The sequence below is a fragment of the Amphiprion ocellaris genome, chromosome 4, assembly GCF_022539595.1.
Source record: "Amphiprion ocellaris isolate individual 3 ecotype Okinawa chromosome 4, ASM2253959v1, whole genome shotgun sequence".
NCBI classification, from domain to species: Eukaryota; Metazoa; Chordata; class Actinopteri; family Pomacentridae; genus Amphiprion; species Amphiprion ocellaris.
The window spans coordinates 5526253-5549243 of record NC_072769.1 but is presented as its reverse complement, the minus strand read 5'-3'; the positions used below and the strand labels follow the sequence as shown (position 1 = coordinate 5549243).

The following is a 22991-nucleotide window of genomic DNA, read 5'->3' as shown; positions in this document are numbered from 1 at the left end:
TGTTGTAAAGGGCCCTTCTTTGCCGCGAGCCTCACAATAAGCTCACGTGTTTGGTAATAATGCAGCCGAACGATGAATGGCCGAGGTCTGCTCCCCTCAGCCGGTTTGGGTCCCGGTGCACGGTGCGCTCAATCAACAATAACTTTGCCCGTAAAGTTTTCAGTCCCCAGAAGATTGGGAAGAAGTTCCAATACAAACTCCAGTGGTCTGCCTTTCTCGGCTCCCTCTTTAACACCAAGTATTCTTATGTTCTGGCGCCTGGATCTTGATTGGAGTTCATTTAGTTTTTTGTTATGCAAATCCTGTCCTCTTTGAAGCGAGTTATAAAGTGACTCCAACTCCGTTATTCTGGCCTCGTGGTCGTTCACAGACTCCTCAATATCATTTATCTTCCCAAATATCGAGGACAGAGTTGTCTGCATGGCAGTAATCTTGGCTGAGATGACAGTAAATTTATTATCCACTGATGACTGCAAGCTAACTATCGCCTGCATAAGGTCAGATGGAGAAGGGTTAGCATCTGCGTCTGTATCCTCCGGGGCCAGCTTGTCAGCCAACACGCGCTGGTTAGCCATGATGGCTAGCTCGCTGTCCGTGTCTTCTTCAAGTTTATCTAACTTCTCACGACTTTTAGATGATTTCGGCTTCTTGGGCGGCATCAACCCAGTGTAGGCAATGTCAGAGGCAAATTGCCAGCAAAAGAGAGTTCGGTGTTTCTGAAGATTAGTTAGAAAATTCAAAGGCTGGTGCGGAGCTCCTCCAAAACACGTCCTACTCCATAGCTGGCTAACCACGCCCCAGATCGGTTATTATTATTCTTATAAAACAGATAAAGCTAGGGGAGTCTCAATTCTTATCTCAAACCATGTAAATTTCCAATTCATCTCGCAAGTTGTTGATGCTGAAGGGCAATACATTTTAGTAAAAAGCTTTATTGATCACAAAGAGGTTACATTATTTAATGTGTACAATTTACTAAAAAGGTTCTAGACTTTTTATGTGTTGAAATTGCAGGGGTTGTGATATGCGGAGGAGACTGGAATATACACCTGCATCCTTCACTGGACTCCTCTTCCAGTATGAGGAAAATGTGACCAGAGGCAGTACATGCTAAAAAACTATTGAAAGAGCTCAGTATGATTGATATATGGAGAGACCTACACCCACACAAAAAAAGTTTACTTTTTTCTCCCACTCCCATGCAACCTTTTCTAGGTTGGATTATTTCTTCATGTTGAATTCTGACAGGCATAGGATAACTGATTGTAAAATAGGCATTAGGGATATCTCCAACCACGCAGCGGTCTACCTAAAAATACATTTAGATATAAAACTAAAAGAAAGAGTTTGGAGACTGAATTGCAATGTCCTTAATGAGACAGAATTCCAAAAAACGTCCTTGAAGGTGGAGAAATACCACCATCTTGGAATCAAGCCCTTATTTCTGTAATACATAAACCAGGGAAGGATGCAACTGAATGTAGCTCCTACAGACCCATATCAGTTCTAAACTTAGATTATAAAATATTTACGACAATATGGCCAAACGATTAGAAAATATAATTCCAGAATTGATAGATACAGACCAGACAGGATTTGTTAAAAATAGGCAAAAGCATGACAACATACGTAGAGCGCTTAACCTCATTCATCACATGAAGTCCACAGAATCTGTGGTTCTTAGCCACTTAGATGGGAGTTTCTATATTTGTCTTTAAAACGATTTGGCTTCAATACCCAGTTTATCAAGTGTCTAAAATCCCCGTATAGTTCACCTACAGCAAGGATAAAAATTAACGGAGACTTATTAAATTCTGTTGCATTGAAAAGAGGTTGTAGACAGGGATGTGCAATGAGTGCAACTCTGTACTATTCATCGAGCCGTTAGCGCAAGCCATCAGAGAATCACAAAATATTATAGGGGTCACCATGCACAATACGGAGTACAAAATATGTCTGTATGCGGACGATATTTTGATGACCCTTACTAAACCTGATACCAGTCTGACATCATTATTATCCTTACTTAACATATTTGGTTACTACTCTGGCTACAAGTTAAATCTCCATAAAACTCAAATTTTAACATTTAATTATAACCCTGACAAACAGATGCAAAAATGTTTAAAATGCAATTGGAGCAATGACATAATTAAATATTTAGGAGTTGATCTTCCCAAAGAATTGGCAGATATTAGTAAATATAACTATGATCCCTTAACATGCAGCATAAAATCAGATCTGGAACGATGGTTATTACTTCCAATGAATATGCACAATACAATATATTTGGTAAAAATGACTATATTACCTAAGCTACTATATCTATTTTTGGCATTGCCAGTTGAGGTGTCCTCCAAGCAATTTACTGAATGGAATAAAATTATTTCAGACTTTATTTGGGACAAACGCAGACCGAGGATAAAATTTGAGACCTTGAAATTAACAAAAAATAAAGGTGGTAGAGCTCTTCCATGTCTTGAAAGTTACTATAAATCTGTGCTGCTTAGAATTCTGATTGCATGGTGTGACCCGTCATGTGATGCCAGATGGAAGGAAATGGATCAAGCGGAGATCCAAATTCCTCTCCCCTCTATTCTAGGGGACAAGCAACTATTACAATCACTCTTACCCAAAGTATCCTCGTGGATAAAAACACCATTAAATATTTGGTTAAAAGAACTTAAAGACAAAACAGTGGAAAAGCATGCAAAGACTCTGCGCTGGCCCGCATATGATGACGCTTCTACACCAGCAAGAAATGATAATAGATTTAAATATTGATGAAGTAAAGGTATAACTGCATCCTGGAAAATATCTAATGACAAAGGATTGGAATCCTTTCAGCAATTAGCAGAAAGATATAACTTGGAAAGAAATGACTTTTTCAGATATCATCAGATATCAGACATCATTTTAATGCAGACATTAGATCCAAAAACCATGAAAGTTGCTCTTTAATTTTGCTTTTCATTGACGCCTGCAAAGGGAAACTTACCAAGAAACAGGTCTCATCAGTCTATGCAATCCTACAATCTAGAAAAAAGCTCTCTACTATGCACATTAAACATAGATGGGAGAAAGAGGTTGGAATTGGTCTAAGTGAAGGGGATTGGTTAAATATCTGTAAAACAATCATGACTACTACTTGCCCTGAACTATGGAGAGAGTTCACTTAGAAGAATACATTAAGATATTTTATTACCCCAAAAATCAAAGCTCTACAGACAAAAACTTCTGAACATGGTAACTGTTGGAGGAAATGTTGACAGAAATCAGCAGGACACTTTCACATTTTTTGGGAATGTCCCAAGATTGCCCCTTATTGGACAGAGGTACTTAGTAATATTAAATTAATCACAGGATTACATTTGGAAGAGACTTTTTCACTGTTTTACCTTGGAAATTTGCCCACTGGACTAATAAAGGAGGACAGATATCTTCTGCAAATCTTATAAGCAGCAGGCAAAAAGGCCATTACGCAGAAATTGCTGAATGTGGATCTGCCTGATGTTTCGGACTGGATTGAAATAACAAACAAAATATACACAATGGAGAGACTACCTTTTTCTTTGAGGCAAGCCTCAGAAAAAGGAGAATGCTATTGGAGGAAATGGAAGCAATTTTTCTGTAACTAGATACCATTTAGAGAAAAGGGGGGGGGAATCGAGTTGTAATACAATTCTGTCTCTGTAAGATGTATGTTTTCTCTTTGTAAGCTGAATTTTTTTTTCTATCTTGTTGGTCTATCAGTTCATTATGTTTGTTCCATGTTTGTAAAAGAAAAAAACTTACTAAAAAAAACGACATGCGAAACGACAAAAACGACGTGTGAAACGAAACAAACGAGACACAAGACAACAAAAACGACACGCGAAACAAAACAAACTAGACACAAAACGACAAAAACTAGACACGAAACAACAAAAACGAGACAAAAAATGCCAAAAACGACACGCGAAACGAAACTAACTAGAGACACGACAATAACTAGATACGAAACAACAAAAACGAGACACAAAACCAAAAAAACGAGACAAAACAACACAAACAAGACACAAAAGACACAAACGAGACATGAAGCGAAACAAATGAGACATAAAACGCCAAAAACGAGACACAAAGCGAAACAAGACGCGAAATGACAAAATGCGTGTCTAAACCTTCAGGAGAAACCAGCTGGAGGTTCAGAAACGTCTTCCAGAACCTCCAGCTGGTTCCTCCTGAAGCTCCTACCATCTCCTCATAGTCGTTAAACCAAGTCCAGAGGGTGGAGCTACCTGTTCAGGTGATGCTGTTGTCGTTGTGTTTGTGCAGTTCTGGACTCTGTGTGGAAACGCTCTGACTCCAAAGAGAGGAATCTTCGGGAAGACAGGCGACCTCCAGACCATCTTGTGTGTCTCTGCAGCCAAAGAGGAGCTGACATACTCCGGAGCTCTGAACGGAGATGTCTACGTCTGGAAGGGAATCACTCTGATCAGGACCGTGCAGGCTGCTCACGGGGTACTGATGCATGATGTAAAGTTAACGTATGAAATGAATGAAGGTAGAGAGAAGTTTCAAGAAAGAAGCTTTAGATGGTTCAGTCCTGGACAGCAGAGGAGCATGATGGGAAATGTATTTCCAGGCTGGGATCTTCAGCATGCATGCCTGCGAGGAAGGATTTGCCACCGGAGGACGAGATGGCTGCATCCGACTGTGGGACGTCGACTTCAAACCCATCACCAAGATCGACCTGAGAGAGGCCGAGCAGGGATACAAAGGTAGCGTCACATGACAAAACGACAAAAACGAGACAGAAAACGACTAAAACGAGTTAGAAAATGAAAAAAACAAGACAGAAAACAACAAAAACAAGACACAAAATGACTAAAACAAAACAGAAAAAATGACAAAACGACAAAAACGAGACAAAACTACAAAAACAAGACAGAAAATGACAAAAACGAGTGAGAAAATGACTAAAACAAGACACAAAATGACAAAAACGAGACAAAACAACTAAAATGACACAAAACGAAAAAACGAGACAAAAGACAGACACCGAATGACAAAAACGAGACACAAAACGACAAAAGCAAGACAGACAGCAGCAAAAAAAAGACAGGAAAGACAAAAACGAGACATAAAATGACCAAAACGAGACACAAAATGACAAAAACGGGGACACAAAACCACAAAAACGAGACACAAAACCACAAAAACGAGACAAAACAGAAACGAGACACAAAATGGCAAGAACGGGACACAAAATTACAAAACCAAGACAGACAGCAGCAAAAACAAGACAGAAAAGACAAAAACGAGATACAAAATGACAAAAACGGGACACAAATGACAAAAGCAAGACAGACAGCAGCAAAAACAAGACAGAAAAGACAAATATGAGACACAAAATGACAAAAACGAGACACAAAATGACAAAAACGGGACACAAAACCACAAAAACGAGACACAAAACGACAAAAACGAGACAAAACAACAAAAACGAGACAAAACAGAAACGAGACACAAAATGGCAAGAACGGGACACAAAATGACAAAACCAAGACAGAAAAGACAAAAACGAGACACAAAATGACAAAAAGGAGACACAAAACAACAAAAACGAGACACAAAACGACAAAAATGAGACAAAACAAACGAGACGCAAAACGACAAAAACGGGACACAAAACGACAAAAGCAAGACAGACAGCAGCAAAAACAAGACAGAAAAGACAAAAACGAGACACAGAATGACAAAAACAAGACACAAAATGACAAAAGCAAGACAGACCAGCAAAAACAAGACAGAAATGACAAAAACGAGACAAAACTACAAAAACGAGACACAAAACGACAAAAACGAGACAAAACTACAAAAACGAGACACAAAACGACAAAAACGAGACACAAAACAACAAAAGCGAGACAGAAAAGACAAAAACAAGACAAAACAGGTGAGACAAAATGAAAAAAACAAGATACAAAACGACAAAAACGGGACATAAATGACAAAAGCAAGACAGAGGGCAGCAAAAACAAGACAGAAAAGACAAAAACGAGACACAAAATGACAACGAGACACAAAACGACAAAAACGAGACACAAAACGACAAAAACGACATAAAACCACAAAAACGAGACAAAACAACAAAAACGAGACAAAACAGAAACGAGACACAAAACGACAAAAACGGGACAAAATGACAAAAGTAAGACAGACAGCAGCAAAAACGAGACAGAAAAGACAAAAACGAGACACAGAATGACAAAGACGACACAAAACGACAAAAGCAAGACAGACAGCAGCAAAAACAAGACAGAAAAGACAAAAATGAGACACAAAACGACAAACACAAGACACAAAACGACAAAAACGAGACAGAAAAGACAAAAACGAGACAAAACAGGCGAGACAAAATGAAAATACGAGATACAAAACAACAAAAACGGGACACAAACGACAAAAGCAAGACAGCAGCAAAAACAAGACAGAAAAGACAAAAACGAGACACAAAATGACAATAACGAGACACAAAATGACAAAAACGAGACAAAACAACAAAAACGAGAGAAAACGGAAACGAGACACAAAATGGCAAAAACGGGACACAAAACGACAAAAGCAAGACAGACAGCAGCAAAAACAAGACAGAAAAGACAAAAACGAGACACAGAATGACAAAGACGAGACACAAAACGACAAAAACTGGACACAAAATGACAAAAGCAAGACAGACAGCAGCAAAAACAAGACAGAAAAGACAAAAACGAGACACAAAATGACAAAAACGAGACACAAAACGACAAAAACGAGACACAAAATGACAAAAACGAGACACAAAACGACAAAAATGAGACAAAACGACTAAAGCAAGACAGAAAAGACAAAAATGAGACAGACAACGATAAGAACAAGACACAAAACATCAAAAATGAGACACAAAACAACAAAAATGAGACACAAAACAACAGAAACGAGACACAAAACGACAAAAACGGGACACAAAATGACAAAAACGAGACACAAAACGACAAAAACGAGACACAAAACGACAATGAGACAAAACGACAAAAACGAGACAGAGAACAAGACACAAAACGATAGAAATACCTGCAGCCCCTCAGGTGTTTCTCATTGAGGTATCTTGTTCAGTGTGTCTCGTTCAGGTGTGCCTCGTTCAGGTGTGTCTCGTTCAGGTGTGTCTTGTTCAAGTGTCTCGTTCAGATGTCTTGTTCAGGTGTGCCTCCTTCAGGTGTGTCTTGTTCAGGTGACTCGTTCAGGTGTCTTGTTCAGGTGTGCCTCCTTCAGGTGTGTCTTTTTCAGGTGACTCGTTCAGGTGTGTCTCGTTCAGGTGTGCCTCGTTCAGGTGTGTCTCATTCAGGTGTCTCGTTCAGGTGTGTCTCCGTGTGTTTCAGGTCTGTCGATCCGCAGCGTCTGCTGGAAGGCCGACCGTATTCTGGCCGGGACTCAGGACAGCGAGATCTTCGAGGTGATGGTCCGAGACCGGGACAAACCGGTTCTGCTGATGCAGGGTCACAGCGAGGGCGAGCTGTGGGCGCTGGACCTACACCCCAAACAGCCGGTCGCTGTTACCGGGAGTGACGACCGCTCCGTCAGGTCGGTCTGACCCACCAACACCTCACCTGTCAGTCTCACCTGTCTGTCTCACCTGTCTGTCTCACCTGTCCCCCTCAGGCTGTGGAGTCTACCTGACCACACCCTGCTGGCTCGCTGTAACATGGAAGAGTCAGTCCGAAGTGTTTCCTTCAACAACGACGGCTCTCAGCTGGCTCTGGGCATGAAAGACGGATCGTTCACGGTGCTGCGAGTCAGGTGACCTTCCTCTTGACGACCAATCAGCTGGTTAATTAGGAGTCGGGTGACCTTCTTCATGACGACCAATCAGCTGGTTAGTTAGGAGTCAGGTGACCTTCCTCATGACGACCCTCCTGCTGGTTAGTTTGACCAGACGACTGGCTGAAAGTAGATCCATTAGCTGCTAAACCAGGAGGCTCATTTCAACAAATGTTTTAAATTATTGGTAAAAAACTTGAGTGCATCTGGCCTGTTTTCACCCGTTCATGTGGATTCTAGGGACTATCTCTGAGACTAGAAGTCAGCTTCACCTTTAGTTGGGTTAAAACAGGCTTGAGAACAACATCTTTAACAGTTTGTCAGAAATTTCCAGAGGTCGAGTCACAGCTGGACGCCTCTGATTAGCATAAAGTAGCCGAGACCACAGAGTCAGTATCTCTCAGAAACTTACTGCAGCGTTGTCAGAAAGATTACAGGGACAAGGACTGGGAAGGTCCTGTGGAACAAACCATTAATGCAGACAGACCTGACACAAAACAAGACGCAAAATGACCAAAACTGACGCAAAACAACAAAAACGACCAAAACTAGACACAAAGCACCAAAAACGACCAAAACGAGACACAAAACGACCAAAACGAGACACAAAATGACCAAAACAAGACGCAAAACAACCAAAACGAGACACAAAACGAACAAAACTAGACGCAAAATGACAAAAACGAGACGCAAAATGAAAAAAATGAGCAAAATGAGACACAAAACAACCAAAACGAGACACAAAACAACCAAAACGACTGAAACTGGACGCAAAATGACAAAAACGACCAAAATGAGGCACAAAACAAGGCATAAAACAACCAAAACGAGACACAAAACAAATCACAAAATGACCAAAACGAGACACAAAACGCCCGAAGCGAGACACAAAATAACCAAAACGAGACACAAAATGACCAAAGCGATCAACAAGTAGAGAGGAAAAATCTGGAGAGGAAACATGGAGATAGAAAAAAATCTACACGATGAGGAGATGGTAGGAGCTTCTAGAAAGGTCCTTCTACGATTCCAAGGACCTGGGTGACTAAGAACCTCCACAGACGTATGGCAAGGCGTATAAATGTTAAATGTTCTCGGGCTCTGAGGAACTCCACAACCAGTCCATCATTTCCAGATTTAACCTCTAGATGTTCTCAGGACCTGGAGCTAATCAATCTTCTCTGCAGGGATATGACGGAGGTCGTCCACATCAAGGACAGGAAGGAGGTGATCCACGAGCTGAAGTTCTCTCCCGACGGTTCCTACCTGGCGGCGGGATCTAACGACGGGCTGGTGGACGTCTACGCCGTGGCTCAGCGCTACAAGAAGGTGGGGGAGTGCAGTCGCTCCGCCTCCTTCATAACTCACCTGGACTGGTCCGTCGACAGCCGCTTCCTGCAGACCAACGACGGAGCCGGAGAAAGACTCTTCTACCGGATGCCAGGTACCGGGCAGAGGGTGCACCTGTCTGCACCTGGGACTAGACCTCAGACTAGTCCTTTGACTCACCTGTACAGACTCGAAACCAGACTTGAAATCTGTTACCTGTCTAGAATGGGGACTTGACCTGGGACAAGATTTGGAGCTTACCTGCCTTCAGGAAAGACTTGGAACTTATCCATACAGGATTACAACTAGACTTGTTACATGTCTAGACATCATACTCACCTGTCTAGACTTCCAATTTACCTGTCTAGTCTTGGGACTCACCTGTCTAGTTGTGGAATTCACTTGCCTGCTTGGTGTTTGTGCAGCGGGAAAGCTGGTTCCTAAGGAGGAGGCGAAGGGGATCCACTGGATGACCTGGACAGGTGTCGTCGGGCCGGAGGCGAACGGCATCTGGCCCAAATACTCGACCGTCACCTCAGTGAACTCGGTGGACGCCAACTACAGCAGCGCCGTGCTGGTAACCGGAGATGACCTCGGCCTCGTCAAACTGTTCAGGTTCCCCTGCCTGAAGAAAGGTCAGTGATCCGGAACATTCTTAGTGTCGCAGGAACTCCTCTGAGGAAGTTTAGTTCTGATTCTTTGAGCTTTAGGACAGCTTTAGCTCCTTCCAGGTGTTGGAATAGATTTATTTCTTCCTAAGGAACCAGATGATCCTGACTTGTCTTCTAAAGGCCGCCGATGATCGTCTTCCTCCAACAGGAGCCAAATTTAAGAAGTACATCGGCCACTCCGCCCACGTGACCAGCGTTCGCTGGTCCAATGATCTGCAGTGGGTCATCAGCACCGGCGGCGCCGACCACGCCGTTTTCCAGTGGAGGTTCCTGCCTGAAGGAGTCATGAACGGAGTCCTAGAACCGCTCCTCCAAGGTAATGTAGAGGTCTACCAGTGAACCACAAACAAGTTCCTACTGGTCCATGTGTGATCTTTAAACCTCCATGTGTTACCCCAGACTACAACAGTCACTCAGTGAGATATTCTGTTTAGTTTATCTTCTGAATCTCCTCTTAATCCTCCGTTTGTCACTCAGTGAGATGTTGTGTTTCTCCAGAGGGCTACGCCGACTCCAACAGCGGCGAGTCGGACTCGGATGTGTCGGACGTCCCGGAGCTGGATTCGGACATCGAGCAGGAAGCTCAGACCAGCTACGAGCGTCAGGTGACCAGGAAACAGACGCCGTCACCAGACTACCTGTCCTGCCCACTGTCTGACTCACCTGTGTCTGTCTGCAGGTGTACAAGGAGGACCTGCCGCAGCTCAGGAAAAAGCTGATTGGCTCCCTAAAGCGGCAGAAAGCTCCGGATGAAGGCCTCCGTCTGCAGTTTGTTCACGGGTAAAAACCAAACCCTAAACCACTAATGCTGATCTGTCTTATCTCTTTTTTGGTTTGTTTCGTGTCGCCTTGTTTTTGTCACTTTGCGTCTCGTTTTTGTCGTTTTGTGTCTTGTTATTGTTGTTTTGTGTCTTGTTATGGTTGTTTTGTGTCTTTTTCTAACTGACTTTGTTTGTCTCAAGTTTTTGTCATTTTGTGTTTTGCTTTATTCATTTTGTGTCTCGTATTTCTCGTTTGTCCATTTTTTTGCCGCTTTGTAACTTTTTCTTTTTTTTGTTTTGTTTTGTGTCGTTTGTCTCATTTTTGTTGTTTTGTGTTTAATTTTTGTGATATTTTGACTTGTTTTTGTTGTTTTTTCTCTTTTTTAAAGTAAATCCTCGATGGTTCAGTTCCAGATGACTAAATGTTGTGTTCCTGTGTCGACACTCTGTGATCTGGAAGTTGTAATGTGGAAATGATAAACTGAGGCTGAATGTTGATGAAACTGAATTTATTTTTCTTGATAAATTTCAGGTTGTTCGTGAAGTTTAGTGAAACGATAATTCCTTAAATATGAATTTTTTTGCAGTAAACCAGAGGAAGCATTAGGAGTTGTGGTTATTTATAGGTTATGCTGTGGTTTTACTGGTCCACTGGAGATCAGACTGGGATGTATGAACCCTAAACTAGAATGAGTTTGACTCCTGACCAAACTCATTCCAGTGTCCACCTGTGTGTTCCAGGTACCGGGGCTTCGACTGCCGTAACAACCTCTTCTACAGTCAGACAGGTGAGGTGGTGTACCATGTGGCCGCTGTCGCCGTCGTCTACAACCGGCTGCAGCACAGTCAGAGGTTTTATCTCGGCCACGACGACGACATCCTCAGCCTCGCCGTCCACCCGCTCAAAGACTACGTGGCCTCCACTCAGGTACGGTTGGCCAATCGGAGCACGGCACACCTGTGTCGGGCTGCCTGAGAGTGTTTCTGATTGGCTGCTCTGTGTTCAGGTGGGCAGAGATCCAGCCATTCACGTCTGGGACATCCAAACCCTAAAGTGTCTGTCGCTGCTCAAAGGACACCACAGCAGAGGGGTCTGTTCTCTGGAGTTCACAGGTACCCTCACCTCACAGTGCACCATTCGGTTTCCCCAGTCACCATTGGCTATCCCCAAATCCTCACATGTAATCCCCAAGTCATCATTGGTTATCCCCAAATCCTCACCTGTAATCCCTAAAACAAAATTGGTTATCCCTAAATCCTCACCTGTAATCTCCAAGTCACCATTGGTTATCCCCAAATCCTCACCTGGACTCCCTAAATCAACATTGGGCATCCCCAAATCCTCAAGCGTAATCCCTAAATCAACATTGGTTATCCCCAAATCCTCACCTGTAATCCTCACGTCATTATTGGTTATCCCCAAATCCTCACCTGTAATCCCTAAAACAACATTGGTTAGCCCTAAATCCTCACCTGTAGTCCCTAAAACAACATCAGTTATCCCTAAATCCTCACCTGTAGTCCCTAAAACTACATTGGTTTTCTCAGAATCACTCATTCATATTCATCACCAGTAATCCTTAAATTGTCCTTTTCAGTCTCTAAAGCACCATTTGTTATCCTTCTGTCATCACCTGTACACCTTAAATCAGCTTTTTTCTGTGACTTGTTGCCCCTAAATTATGACCATTAATCATTAAATCTGCATTTGTTCTGTCAGAATCACCATATTTAGATCAAGCAGTCGCCATTTGTTATCCCTAAAGTTCCATGTGGAAACCATAAGTCATTGTCTGTAATCCTTACATCACTGTTTGTTATCCTTAACTAGTCCTTCTCAACCGTGAACCATCTTTAGTAGTCCTTGTTTGTGGATTCACCAGATCACAATTTGTTGTCCCTCCTCCTGTATCTGTGTTCTTCAGCGGACGGCAAGAGTTTGATCTCGGTGGGAATCGATGAATTTCACTCCATTGTCATCTGGGACTGGAAGAAAGGAGAGAGACTAGCCAAGGCCAAGTACGTACACCTGGACACACACCTGGACACACATCTGATAGTGACATTTAAACATGATCCATCAGTCAGAAGGTTTTGGTTCTTCCGTCTGTGTTCAGGGGTCATAAGGAGAAGATCTTTGTGGTGAAGAGTAACCCCTTCAGGATGGACAAACTGGTGACTGTGGGGATGAAACACATCAAGTTCTGGCAGCACTCGGGTACATCCTCATTCCTGTTTACCTGAAACACACCTGATGTACAGGTCACTTGCAATGGAACTGATGGTTCATGACCTGATCAACCTATTAATTGTAGGAGCTTCATTAGATCTTCCAGAGAAGTCCGGATGGTTCCTACTGAAGCTCTTACGATCAGCAGGACCTGGATAAGTTTAGCTAGCGATAGGTCACCCTGACAGAGACTCATGTGGAGGTTAATGACCTCCAGCCAGAGCTCAGGTGTTTAAAACATCATTATTAGCACTAAATCAATCAAAATCTACTTCTTTAATAAGAAATACAGTGTTTCCTCTAGGATTTGTTCCTGCAGCGGCAGCAGGCTCCCCGCTCCGCTCCACCACCACCACCACCACACACAAAAAAAGAATGGATACACCACAGTCACAGTTATCTGTAGTTTACCTTAGCACTCGCGAGTACCCAACACAGTGCAAGACTGCTGTGAAGTTGGAGACATGCGGTGATGGTGTATTTGCGACGATTTTAAAAAAATAATAATTTAAAGGAGCGGTGCTGGGATTTGAATGTAGAGGAAACCCTGAAATATAAAGTGCGTAATAACACTTAATGTCGGAGCAGATTTCCTGTTGGCTGATCAGGTCATGTGCGGTCTTGTCCTGCAGGGGGTGGTCTGACATTCAAACGAGGGATTTTTGGGAACCTAGGGAAGCAGGAGACGATGATGTCGGCGTGTTATGGCAGATCGGAGGACCTGGTGTTCTCTGGCGCTACCAACGGAGATGTTTACATCTGGAGAGACACGACGCTCATCAAGACCATCAAGGCCCATGACGGGCCGGTGTTCGCCATGTGCTCCCTGGACAAGGTGACCTGTTCATCGTTTTACAAGAATACAGTGTCTTTAGGAGGTAGTTCTAATGTTAGATTCTTTAGATTTCAGTTACAATACACAAGTTCATTCCTCGCTTTGATTTAAAAGATCTATATTAAAAGATTAAGTTGTAAAATCACAAGAAAAATTATGTTTTGTCGTAAAATATTAAGATCAGAAACACCAACATCTAGACCTCTATGAACATCTAGACCTCTATGAACACCGAACATCTAGCCCTCTGGAACACCATCTAGACCTCTATAAACATCTAGACCTCTATGAACACCAGTTCAATTTTTCAGTTCAATTCAGTTTTATTTCTATAGCACCAATTACAGTCAAATTGTCTCAAGACGCTTTACAGAACCCATATGCCTGACCCCCAGAGCAAGCCCAAAGGCGAGAGTGGCAAGGAAAACACCCTTTTAACAGGGAAAAAAACCTTGAGCAGAACCCAGCTCTTGATGTGGGGGGACCCATCTGCCTGCTGGCCGGGCGGGTTGAGAGGGACAGAAGAGGTAGAGGGGTAGAGGTAGAGGGGTGAGGGGGGGTGAGGGGGGGTGGGGGTGGGGGGGAGGGGGACGACAAGGAACATAAAACAGACAATTTGATACATGCATGATAAGACAGATGATACATGCAAAGTACAACTGACATGGAAACTGATTATAGTTTACTTTAAACTCCAACAGCTAGACTTCTATAAACATCTAGACCCCTATGAACACCAACATCTAGACCTCTATGAACATCTAGATCTCTATGAACACCAACATTCTAGACCTCTATGAACATCTAGATCTCTATGAACACCAACATCTAGACCTCTATGAACTTCAACATCTAGACCTCTATGAACATCTAGACCTCTGTGAACACCAACATCTAGACTTCTATAAACATCTAGACCCCTATGAACACCAACATCTAGACCTCTATGAACATCTAGATCTCTATGAACACCAACATTCTAGACCTCTATGAATATCTAGATCTCTATGAACACCAACATCTAGACCTCTGTGAACACCAACATCTAGACCCGAGCCAGGTGCAAGCAAAGTTCCTGCGCCACTGATGAAGTTTTCTTTCCTTCTTGTGCTGCGTTTACTGTCCAGGGCTTTGTGACGGGGGGGAAGGACGGCATCGTGGAGCTGTGGGACGACATGTTCGAGAGATGTCTTAAGACGTACGCCATCAAGAGAGCCGCCCTCTCTCCATCCTCTAAAGGTCACTTCCTGCTCTGTGTTTGCTCAGACTTTACATTTCCTTCACCGCCTTGCATCTGATTGGTCTGTTTGTGGTCAGGTCTGCTGCTGGAGGACAACCCGTCCATCAGAGCCATCACTCTGGGCCATGGCCACATCTTGCTGGGAACCAAGAATGGAGAAATCCTCGAGATCGACAAGAGCGGTCCAATGACGCTGCTGGTTCAGGTCAGAGGTCCATCAGAGAACATTCAACCCTACATTTAATACATGGAACATCTCAGGTCATTAACCACTACAGGAGTCTTTGTCATGGTGCCCATTGCTGCTAAACTCATCCAGGTCCTGCTGATTGTAGGAGCTTCAGTAGAAACCAACCGGACTTCTCTGGAAGACGTTACTTGAAACGTCTTCCAGAGAAGTCCGACTGGTTTCTACTGAAGCTCCTACAACTAAAAGGTGGAACTTCTCAGGTCACTAACCTCCAGAGAAGTCTTTGTCATGGTGCCCGTTGCTGCTTAACTCCCACAATGCTCTCTGCTGCTTATAGTCTACATATCCCGGATATCCAAACTGCCAACTATCAGCACAGTCCTGAGCCCAGACCAACAGGTGTGTAGAAGCGTTCACCTGCAGGTAAACATTTACCTGTCTGTGCTGCGTTCAGGGTCACATGGAGGGTGAGGTGTGGGGTTTGGCAGCTCACCCTCTGCTGCCCGTCTGCGCCACCGTCAGTGACGACAAAACTCTGAGAATCTGGGAGCTGTCGGCCAATCACCGCATGGTCGCCGTCCGCAAGCTCAAGAAAGGTGAGATGAGCTGATATAAACCCTTTATATACTTACACACCTGTGTGTTACCTATAATACCTGTGTGTTACCTGTTTGTTACCTACATTACCTGTGTGTTACCTGTCAGGTGGGCGGTGCTGCGCCTTCTCTCCGGACGGTAAAGCTCTGGCGGTTGGTCTGAACGATGGCAGCTTCTTGGTGGTCAACGCTGACACGCTGGAGGACATGGTGACCTTCCATCACCGCAGAGAGCTCATCTCAGACATTCGCTTCTCCCAAGGTACCTGAACTCACCACACAGACGGGAGACGGGTGCAGTGCAGGGTGACCGTGACTGGCACGTTGTTGATTGGTCAGGTGTTTGTTTCAGATGCAGGGAAGTACCTGGCCGTGGCCTCACATGACTCCTTTGTAGACATCTACAACGTCCTGACCAGTAAGAGAGTCGGCATCTGTAAAGGAGCTGGGAGCTACATTACCCACATCGACTGGGACTCCAGAGGTGAACACTCACCTGAACTCACTGAAATCTAAAGTTGACTTGGATATGAAGCATTTTGGTCTTAATTGTCTACAATAAATACGAACATGTGCTCCCTGGAAAAGGTGAAGCTAACCTTTTCATCATTTTACAAGAATAAAGTGCATTTGGGAGGTAGTTCTAAGGATAGATTCTTTATATTTCAATTATAGTACACAACTTCATTCCTCACTTTGATTTAAAAGATCTATATTAAAAGATTAAGTTGTAAAATGTATGAGCACCAACATCTAGACCTCTATGAACACCAACATCTACAACCTTAAGAACACCAACATCTAGACCTCTATGAACACAAACATCTAGACCTCTAAGAACATCATCATCTAGACCTCTTTGAACACCAACATCTAGACCTCTATGAACACCAACATCTAGAACCTTAAGAACACCAACATCTAGACCTCTATGAACACCAACATCTAGACCCCTAAGAACACCAACACCTAGACCTCTATGAAGACCAACATCTAGACCTCTATGAACACCAACATCTAGACATCTATGAACACCAACATCTAGACCTCTATGAACACCAACATCTAGACCTCTATGAACATCTAGAACCCTAAAAACACCAACATCTAGACCTCTATGAACACCAACATCTAGACCTCTATGAACACCAACATCTAGACCTCTATGAAGACCAACATCTAGACCTCTATGAACATCTAGAACCCTAAAAACACCAACATCTAGACCTCTATGAACACTAACATCTAGACCTCTACGAAGACCAACATCTAGACCTTTAGAAGATCTAGACCTCTACGAACACCAGCATCTAGAACCCTAAGAACACCATCTAGACCTCTATGAACACCAACATCTAGACCTCTATGAACACCGACATCTAGACCTCTATGAACATCTAGAACCCTAAGAACACCAACATCTAGACCTCTATGAACATCAACATCTAGACCTCTATGAACACCAACATCTAGAACTCTATGAACATCTAGAACCCTAAAAACACCAACATCCAGACCTCTATAAACACCAACATTTAGACCTCTATGAACACCAACATCTAGACCTCTATGAACACCAACATCTACACCTCTATGAAGACCAACATCTAGACCTCTAGCAGATCTAGACCTCTACGAACACCAGCATCTAGACCTCTATGAACATCTAGACCTCTATGAACACCAACATCTAGATCTCTATGAACACCACCATCTAGACCTCTATGAAGATCTAGACCTCTACAAACACCAACATCTAGACCTCTATGAATATCTAGACCTCTATGAACACCAGCATCTAGACCTCTATGAACACCAACATCTAGACTCCTATGAACATCTAAACCTCATGTCCTATGAACCATAGCATGTTTAGAAATAAATGATAATTTTGTGTGAAATGGCAGCATCTTTGGCTAAAATTAGCTGAGCTAACAACATAATATGTGCTAAAATTTGCATGCTAACATATCTTTATATTGCAGGTGAAATTTTAACCTGTCATGCTATCATGTTAGCTAAAATGTTAGCAAGCTAACAAGCTAAATATGACATCCAGTCAAAACAAATCAAAAATATTTGACATGTAGCATGATTAGCATGCTAACATTAGTGTTTTAGTTTTAGTCTTAGTTTTATCCTGTCTACACTTCCAGACTCTTCCTGCTGTTTGCTGTACAGGTAAACTGCTGCAGGTGAACACTGGCGCTAAAGAGCAGATGTTCTTTGAGGCTCCGCGGGGACGCAAACAGAATATCAGCATGGCCGAGGTCAGGAACACTCTGAAAGTTTTCAGTTTGAGTTCTTTTATGTAAACATGTCTGACTCCTCACGGTGTTTCTGTGTCTAGTTTGAAAAGCTGGACTGGGCCAGCTGGACGTCTGTTCTGGGTCCAACCTGCGAAGGAATATGGCCGACGCTCAGCTTCGTCAATGCCGCCTCGCTCACCAAAGATCGCAAACTGCTCGCCACCGGAGACGACTTCGGCTTCCTAAAGCTGTTCAGCTTCCCGTCCAGGGTGAGACCAGGACAGAGTCGTGAATAAAATAAGTTCAAGTCCTGTTTTTAGTTTCTCGTTCTGACTCTTTCTGTTTAAACTCAGGGCCAGTTTGCCAAATTTAAGAAGTATGTGGGTCACAGCACCAATGTGACCAACATCCGTTGGTCCAATGACGACTCCATGCTGCTGTCAGTGGGCGGAGCTGACACGGCGCTGATGATCTGGACCAGAGAAGCACCAGGACACAAAGAAAGCAAAGCTGTGGACAGTGAGGAGTCGGACGATGACACCGAGGAGGACGGAGGTAACACCGTCCAAACAGCAAGTGTGGACGAGAGGGGGACGTAAACCAGTAGAGGGACTAGTTGTATAGACCTGAGGACTAGTTGTAGTGCTTTGAAACAAGTTGTACAGGTTTGAAACAAGTTGTAGAGGTATGCAGACTAGTTGTAGAGGTTTGAAGGCTAGTTGTAGAGGCCTGAGCACTAGTTATAGAGGCCTGAGGATTAGCTGTAGAGGTCTGAGGAGCAGTTGTAGAGTTCTGAGGACTAGTTGTAGGGATTTTAAACAAAACAAGTTATAGAGGTCTCTGGACTAGTTGTAGGAATCTCGGGCCTAGCTGTAGAGATTTAATGACTAGTAGAGGTCTGAGGACTAGTTATAGAGTTTTGAGGATTAGTTTAAAAGATCTGAGGACTAGGGGCTGTACAGTGGCGTAGTGGTTAGCGCTTTCGCCTTGCAGCGAGAAGGTCCCTGGTTCGCGTCCCGGCTTTCCCGGGATCTTTCTGCATGGAGTTTGCATGTTCTCCCTGTGCATGCGTGGCTTTTCTCCGGGTACTCCGGCTTCCTCCCACAGTCCAAAAACATGCTGAGGTTAATTGATTACTCTAAATTGCCCATAGGTGTGAATGCGAGAGTGATTGTGTGTCCTTGTATGTAGCCCTGCGACAGACTGGCGACCTGTCTAGGGTGTCCCCTGCCTTCGCCCGAGTCAGCTGGGATAGGCTCCAGCCCCCCCCGCGACCCTAGTGAGGATTAAGCGGTGTATAGATAATGGATGGATGGATGGATCTGAGGACTAGTTGTAGAGGTTTGAGGACTAGTTTTACAGGTTTGAAACAAGTTGTAGAGGTATGCAGACTAGTTGTAGAGGCCTTAAGACTAGTTATAGTGGCCTGAGGACTAGCTGTAGAGGTCTGAGGACTAGTTGTATCGGTTTGAAACAAAACAAGTTGAAGAGGTCTCTAGAGGACTAGTTGTAGGAATCTGGGGTCTAGCTGTAGAATTTTAATGACTAGTTGTAGAGGTTTGAAGGCTAGTTTTAGAGGCTGAGGGCTAGTTGTAGGGGTTTGAAACAAGTTGTAGAGGTCTCTAGACTAGTTGTAGGAATCTGGGACCTAGCTGTAGAATTTTAGTGACGAGTTGTAGAGGTTTGAGGACTAGTTGTAGAGGTCTGGGGACTAGCTGTAGAGGTTTGAAAGCTAATTTTAGAAGTTTGAAGGCTAGTTGTAGAGGTCTGAGGACTAGCTGTAGGAATCTGAAGCCTAGCTGAAGAGTTTTGAGGACTAGTTGTAGAGGTCTGAGGACTAGTGGTAGAGGTCTGAGTACTAGTAGTGGTCTGGTTTCAGGGTGATTTGTGACTTGTTGCGTTTTCAGGGTACGACAGTGACGTGGCTCGGGAGAAGGTGGTGGACTACATCACCAAGATCTACTCAGCCAGCATCAGGAACATGTCAGGAACCAAACCTCACCAGCAGCACAAAGAGCTTCCTGTGGAGGAGAGGTACCGTGGAGTCAATATTTCACTGATGTGAGCTCAGACACAGTTTGTCTATAATGCTGGTCGTCTTGTTCAGGCCTCCTGTGAGCCGAGCTGCACCTCTGCCCGACAAACTGCTGAAGAACAACGTGACTAAGAAGAAGAAGGTGGTGGAGGTAAGTATAAGATGTCTGGTTATCGTCAGTCTGTCGACATCAGACTTCACTTCAAACTGTCAAACTGTTGTTGTTTGTTGTCAGGAACTGGTGTTGGAGCACGTCTTTGGCTACCGAGGCTTTGACTGTCGCAACAACCTGCATTACCTCAACGACGGCGCTGACATCATCTTCCACACCGCCGCCGCTGTGGTCATCCAGAACCTCTCCACCGGTCAGTAGAGCTCCTACTCAGACCTTCTAACCACCTGCTGATGTTATTGACTCCATTCTGCTCTCTGCCCTGACAGGAACGCAGAGTTTCTATCTGGAACACACCGACGACATCCTCTGTCTGACTGTCAATCAGCACCCCAAATACCAGAACATCATCGCCACCGGGCAGATCGGTGAGTCTCTGACCAGAACTGTAACAGAACCCTCATCACCAGGTCCAGCTGAAGCTCCTCCTCCTGGAGAAAGTACGTCAGTTTGTCTGTTTCATTCAAACAGTCATAAGTTCTGATTTCATGTAGACTTTCTTTAAGATGCGCCACTCTTTGGTCAGTATTCTCCAGTTCTGGTGGATTGGTTCCTTCCAGGATTCATTATTTTTGACAGCTGGAGGAACTGACTACCTTTGAACACCCCCGTGTTTTCACAACTTTTGATTGGACCAAACTGATGAATACGACAAGGTCTAACTTATTTAATGTTTCTGAATGTTTACTGAAAGTTTACTGGTAGTTGCTCCAAACTGACTGACACCATTTTAAAGAAGATCTGAGGACTGGATGTAGAAGGCCTTTAACTAGCTGGAGAAGCCACAGACCTAGTTGTTGAAGTCTACACTAGTTTTACCGAGCTGTATAGGTCAACAGAGTTGTTGGTGTGAATGACAAACCTTCAGCAAGGACACAAAGATATTAAAAAACAGAATAAAGATGAAAAAAACTACAGCAGACAGATATAAAAAGACCAAAAAGTAAAAAGACAATCCAACATGAACAAAACTTTCCTCTGGTTAGGACCCAGTCAGCCTTGAGGGAAGCTGTTCTTCCTCTGTTGTTTAACCTGAACTGTTCAGCAGGACAATGTCGATGCCAGCACTCAACTGTTCTAACCGATTTAACTGATCACCAGGTTGTTCTCATGCATGACTGGCTGCTTTCTGTCCATCACACCTCTTTTCTTTTCCACTGCCTCCACATTGTCACTGTCTCACCTCACCCCCAGGTGACGTCACTGACCTGCCAGGTGAGTCTGAGTTCCTCATCGCTCATCACTGATCCATTCACCGCCGTTCTGTCGGCTTCCATATGTTTAACTTGTTGGTGTTGTTTGCTGTCATTGGTGTGCAGAGGCTGAAGTGTCCGGTGAGTATCAGTCTGTTCAGGTCTGATCTGGTTCTTCTGTCCGTAGCCCCCCCACCCCGACACACCGAGGCCATGACTGCACTAACGTGGACTCAGATGAAAACACTTTGTTCAGAACATCCACACTGAACCGCTTTACTGTGATTTATTACAGACAGCAGCTTTTAGAAACGTCTTATTCCACATAATAGCTTCAAAGCTGTATTTATGTGACCTTCTGACCCCTAAAGGGCAGGTTTCAAAGACATGCTGTCTTTAAAAAAATCACCACAATAACATCTATCAACAATAATCTGTAAAACCAGAAGCAACTTTCAAATGGTCCAGAAACTACTCGTGTGATGTCACGTCTTAGCTTAAAATGGTTATATTGTTTAAAATATCTGTTTTCCACTTGTCTCGTTGACTAACTAGTAAAAAATAAACCATTGGCAATAACCAAATTCTCTAATAGACTCAAGATTAATCGCTCCTAATGAGGTTATGACTGGCCCAAGACATTGAAATGTAGTGTTAGAGAGTAAATGTAGTGTTAGAGGGTAAATGTAGTGTTAGAGGATAAATGTAGTGTTAGAGGGTAAATGTAGTGCTAGAGGGTAAATGTAATGTTAGAGGATAAATGTAGTGTTAGAGGGTAAATGTAGTACTAGAGGGTACATGTAGTGTTAGAGAGTAAATGTAGTGTTAGAGGATAAATGTAGTGTTAGAGGATAAATGTAGTGCTAGTGGGTAAATGTAGTGTTAGAGGGTAAATGTAGTATCAGAGGGTAAATTTTGTGTTAGAGGGTAAATGTAGTACTAGAGGGTAAATATAGTACTACAATAGGATGTACTGCAGTAAACCTGTTTTCTCTCCATGTCAGTAAATATAGATCAGCTGTAGTTCCTGGTTGTTCCACCAAGTGGAGCCTCTTCCTGTTTAATCCTGTAGCGACCAGAGGAGGCGTCACTCAGACAACAGTTCATGTTAAATCAGAGAGCATTGTGGGAGTTTAGCAGCAGCGGGAGGTTAATGACCTGAAATGTTCCACCTTTTAATTGTAAGGGCTTCAGTAGAAACCAACCAGACTTCTGTGGAAGAAATTTCTGGAAACGTCTTCCAGGCTGGTTTCTACTGAAGCTCCTAGATCTCCAGGACCTGGATGAATTTAGCAGCAATAGGCACCATGACAAAGATTTCTGAGGAGGTTAATGACCTCCAACCAGAGCTCAGGTGTTTTAGATGAACTGCATCCATCTTTTTCCAGCCATCAGACCTGACAAACAGACATTAGTGTGGATCAAAAGCCTCCATAAACAGTGTTTTCAAATGTCTCCACATTAGTGTGATTATAGCAGATTTCAACTAAAGCAAGTTGGACTGAGAACAAAGCCTTGCTTAGCGTCTCTTACCAGCATGTTAGACTAGCCGAGCTAGTCTGTGTTTACTGTGTGTCTGTGCTGTTCCTGGTAAGACTGTGATTCAGAGGCTGCTTTAGAAGCTTCCTGTCTACTGTTTATGCTTTGG

The 22991-nt window shown here is 43.5% G+C and overlaps 1 protein-coding gene across 10 annotated transcripts in view; it reads left to right on the top strand.

Annotated features, from left to right (window-relative positions):
* The window catches only part of LOC111568898 (EMAP like 6), a 43818-nt gene that overhangs the window by 11235 nt on the left and 9592 nt on the right, over positions 1-22991 (top strand). For 5 of the 10 annotated variants that reach the window (XM_055009894.1, XM_055009895.1, XM_055009892.1 and 2 more), the window contains exons 6-33: positions 4318-4503; positions 4628-4763; positions 7404-7605; positions 7684-7821; positions 9030-9286; positions 9597-9806; positions 9991-10158; positions 10341-10447; positions 10522-10622; positions 11345-11531; positions 11611-11716; positions 12529-12622; positions 12721-12821; positions 13466-13668; positions 14796-14907; positions 14986-15113; positions 15553-15694; positions 15804-15956; positions 16047-16178; positions 17876-17964; positions 18045-18212; positions 18297-18498; positions 19851-19977; positions 20051-20129; positions 20214-20343; positions 20420-20518; positions 21345-21365; positions 21470-21484. In XM_055009894.1, the coding sequence (XP_054865869.1) occupies positions 4318-4503; positions 4628-4763; positions 7404-7605; positions 7684-7821; positions 9030-9286; positions 9597-9806; positions 9991-10158; positions 10341-10447; positions 10522-10622; positions 11345-11531; positions 11611-11716; positions 12529-12622; positions 12721-12821; positions 13466-13668; positions 14796-14907; positions 14986-15113; positions 15553-15694; positions 15804-15956; positions 16047-16178; positions 17876-17964; positions 18045-18212; positions 18297-18498; positions 19851-19977; positions 20051-20129; positions 20214-20343; positions 20420-20518; positions 21345-21365; positions 21470-21484 (3793 nt within the window). Of the gene's footprint in view, positions 1-4317; positions 4504-4525; positions 4547-4627; positions 4764-7403; positions 7606-7683; positions 7822-9029; positions 9287-9596; positions 9807-9990; positions 10159-10340; positions 10448-10521; positions 10623-11344; positions 11532-11610; positions 11717-12528; positions 12623-12720; positions 12822-13465; positions 13669-14795; positions 14908-14985; positions 15114-15552; positions 15695-15803; positions 15957-16046; positions 16179-17850; positions 17965-18044; positions 18213-18296; positions 18499-19850; positions 19978-20050; positions 20130-20213; positions 20344-20419; positions 20519-21344; positions 21366-21469; positions 21485-22991 lie in introns of those variants that run through there. The other 5 variants (XM_055009897.1, XM_055009898.1, XM_035948419.2 and 2 more) reach the window with 5 other exon arrangements.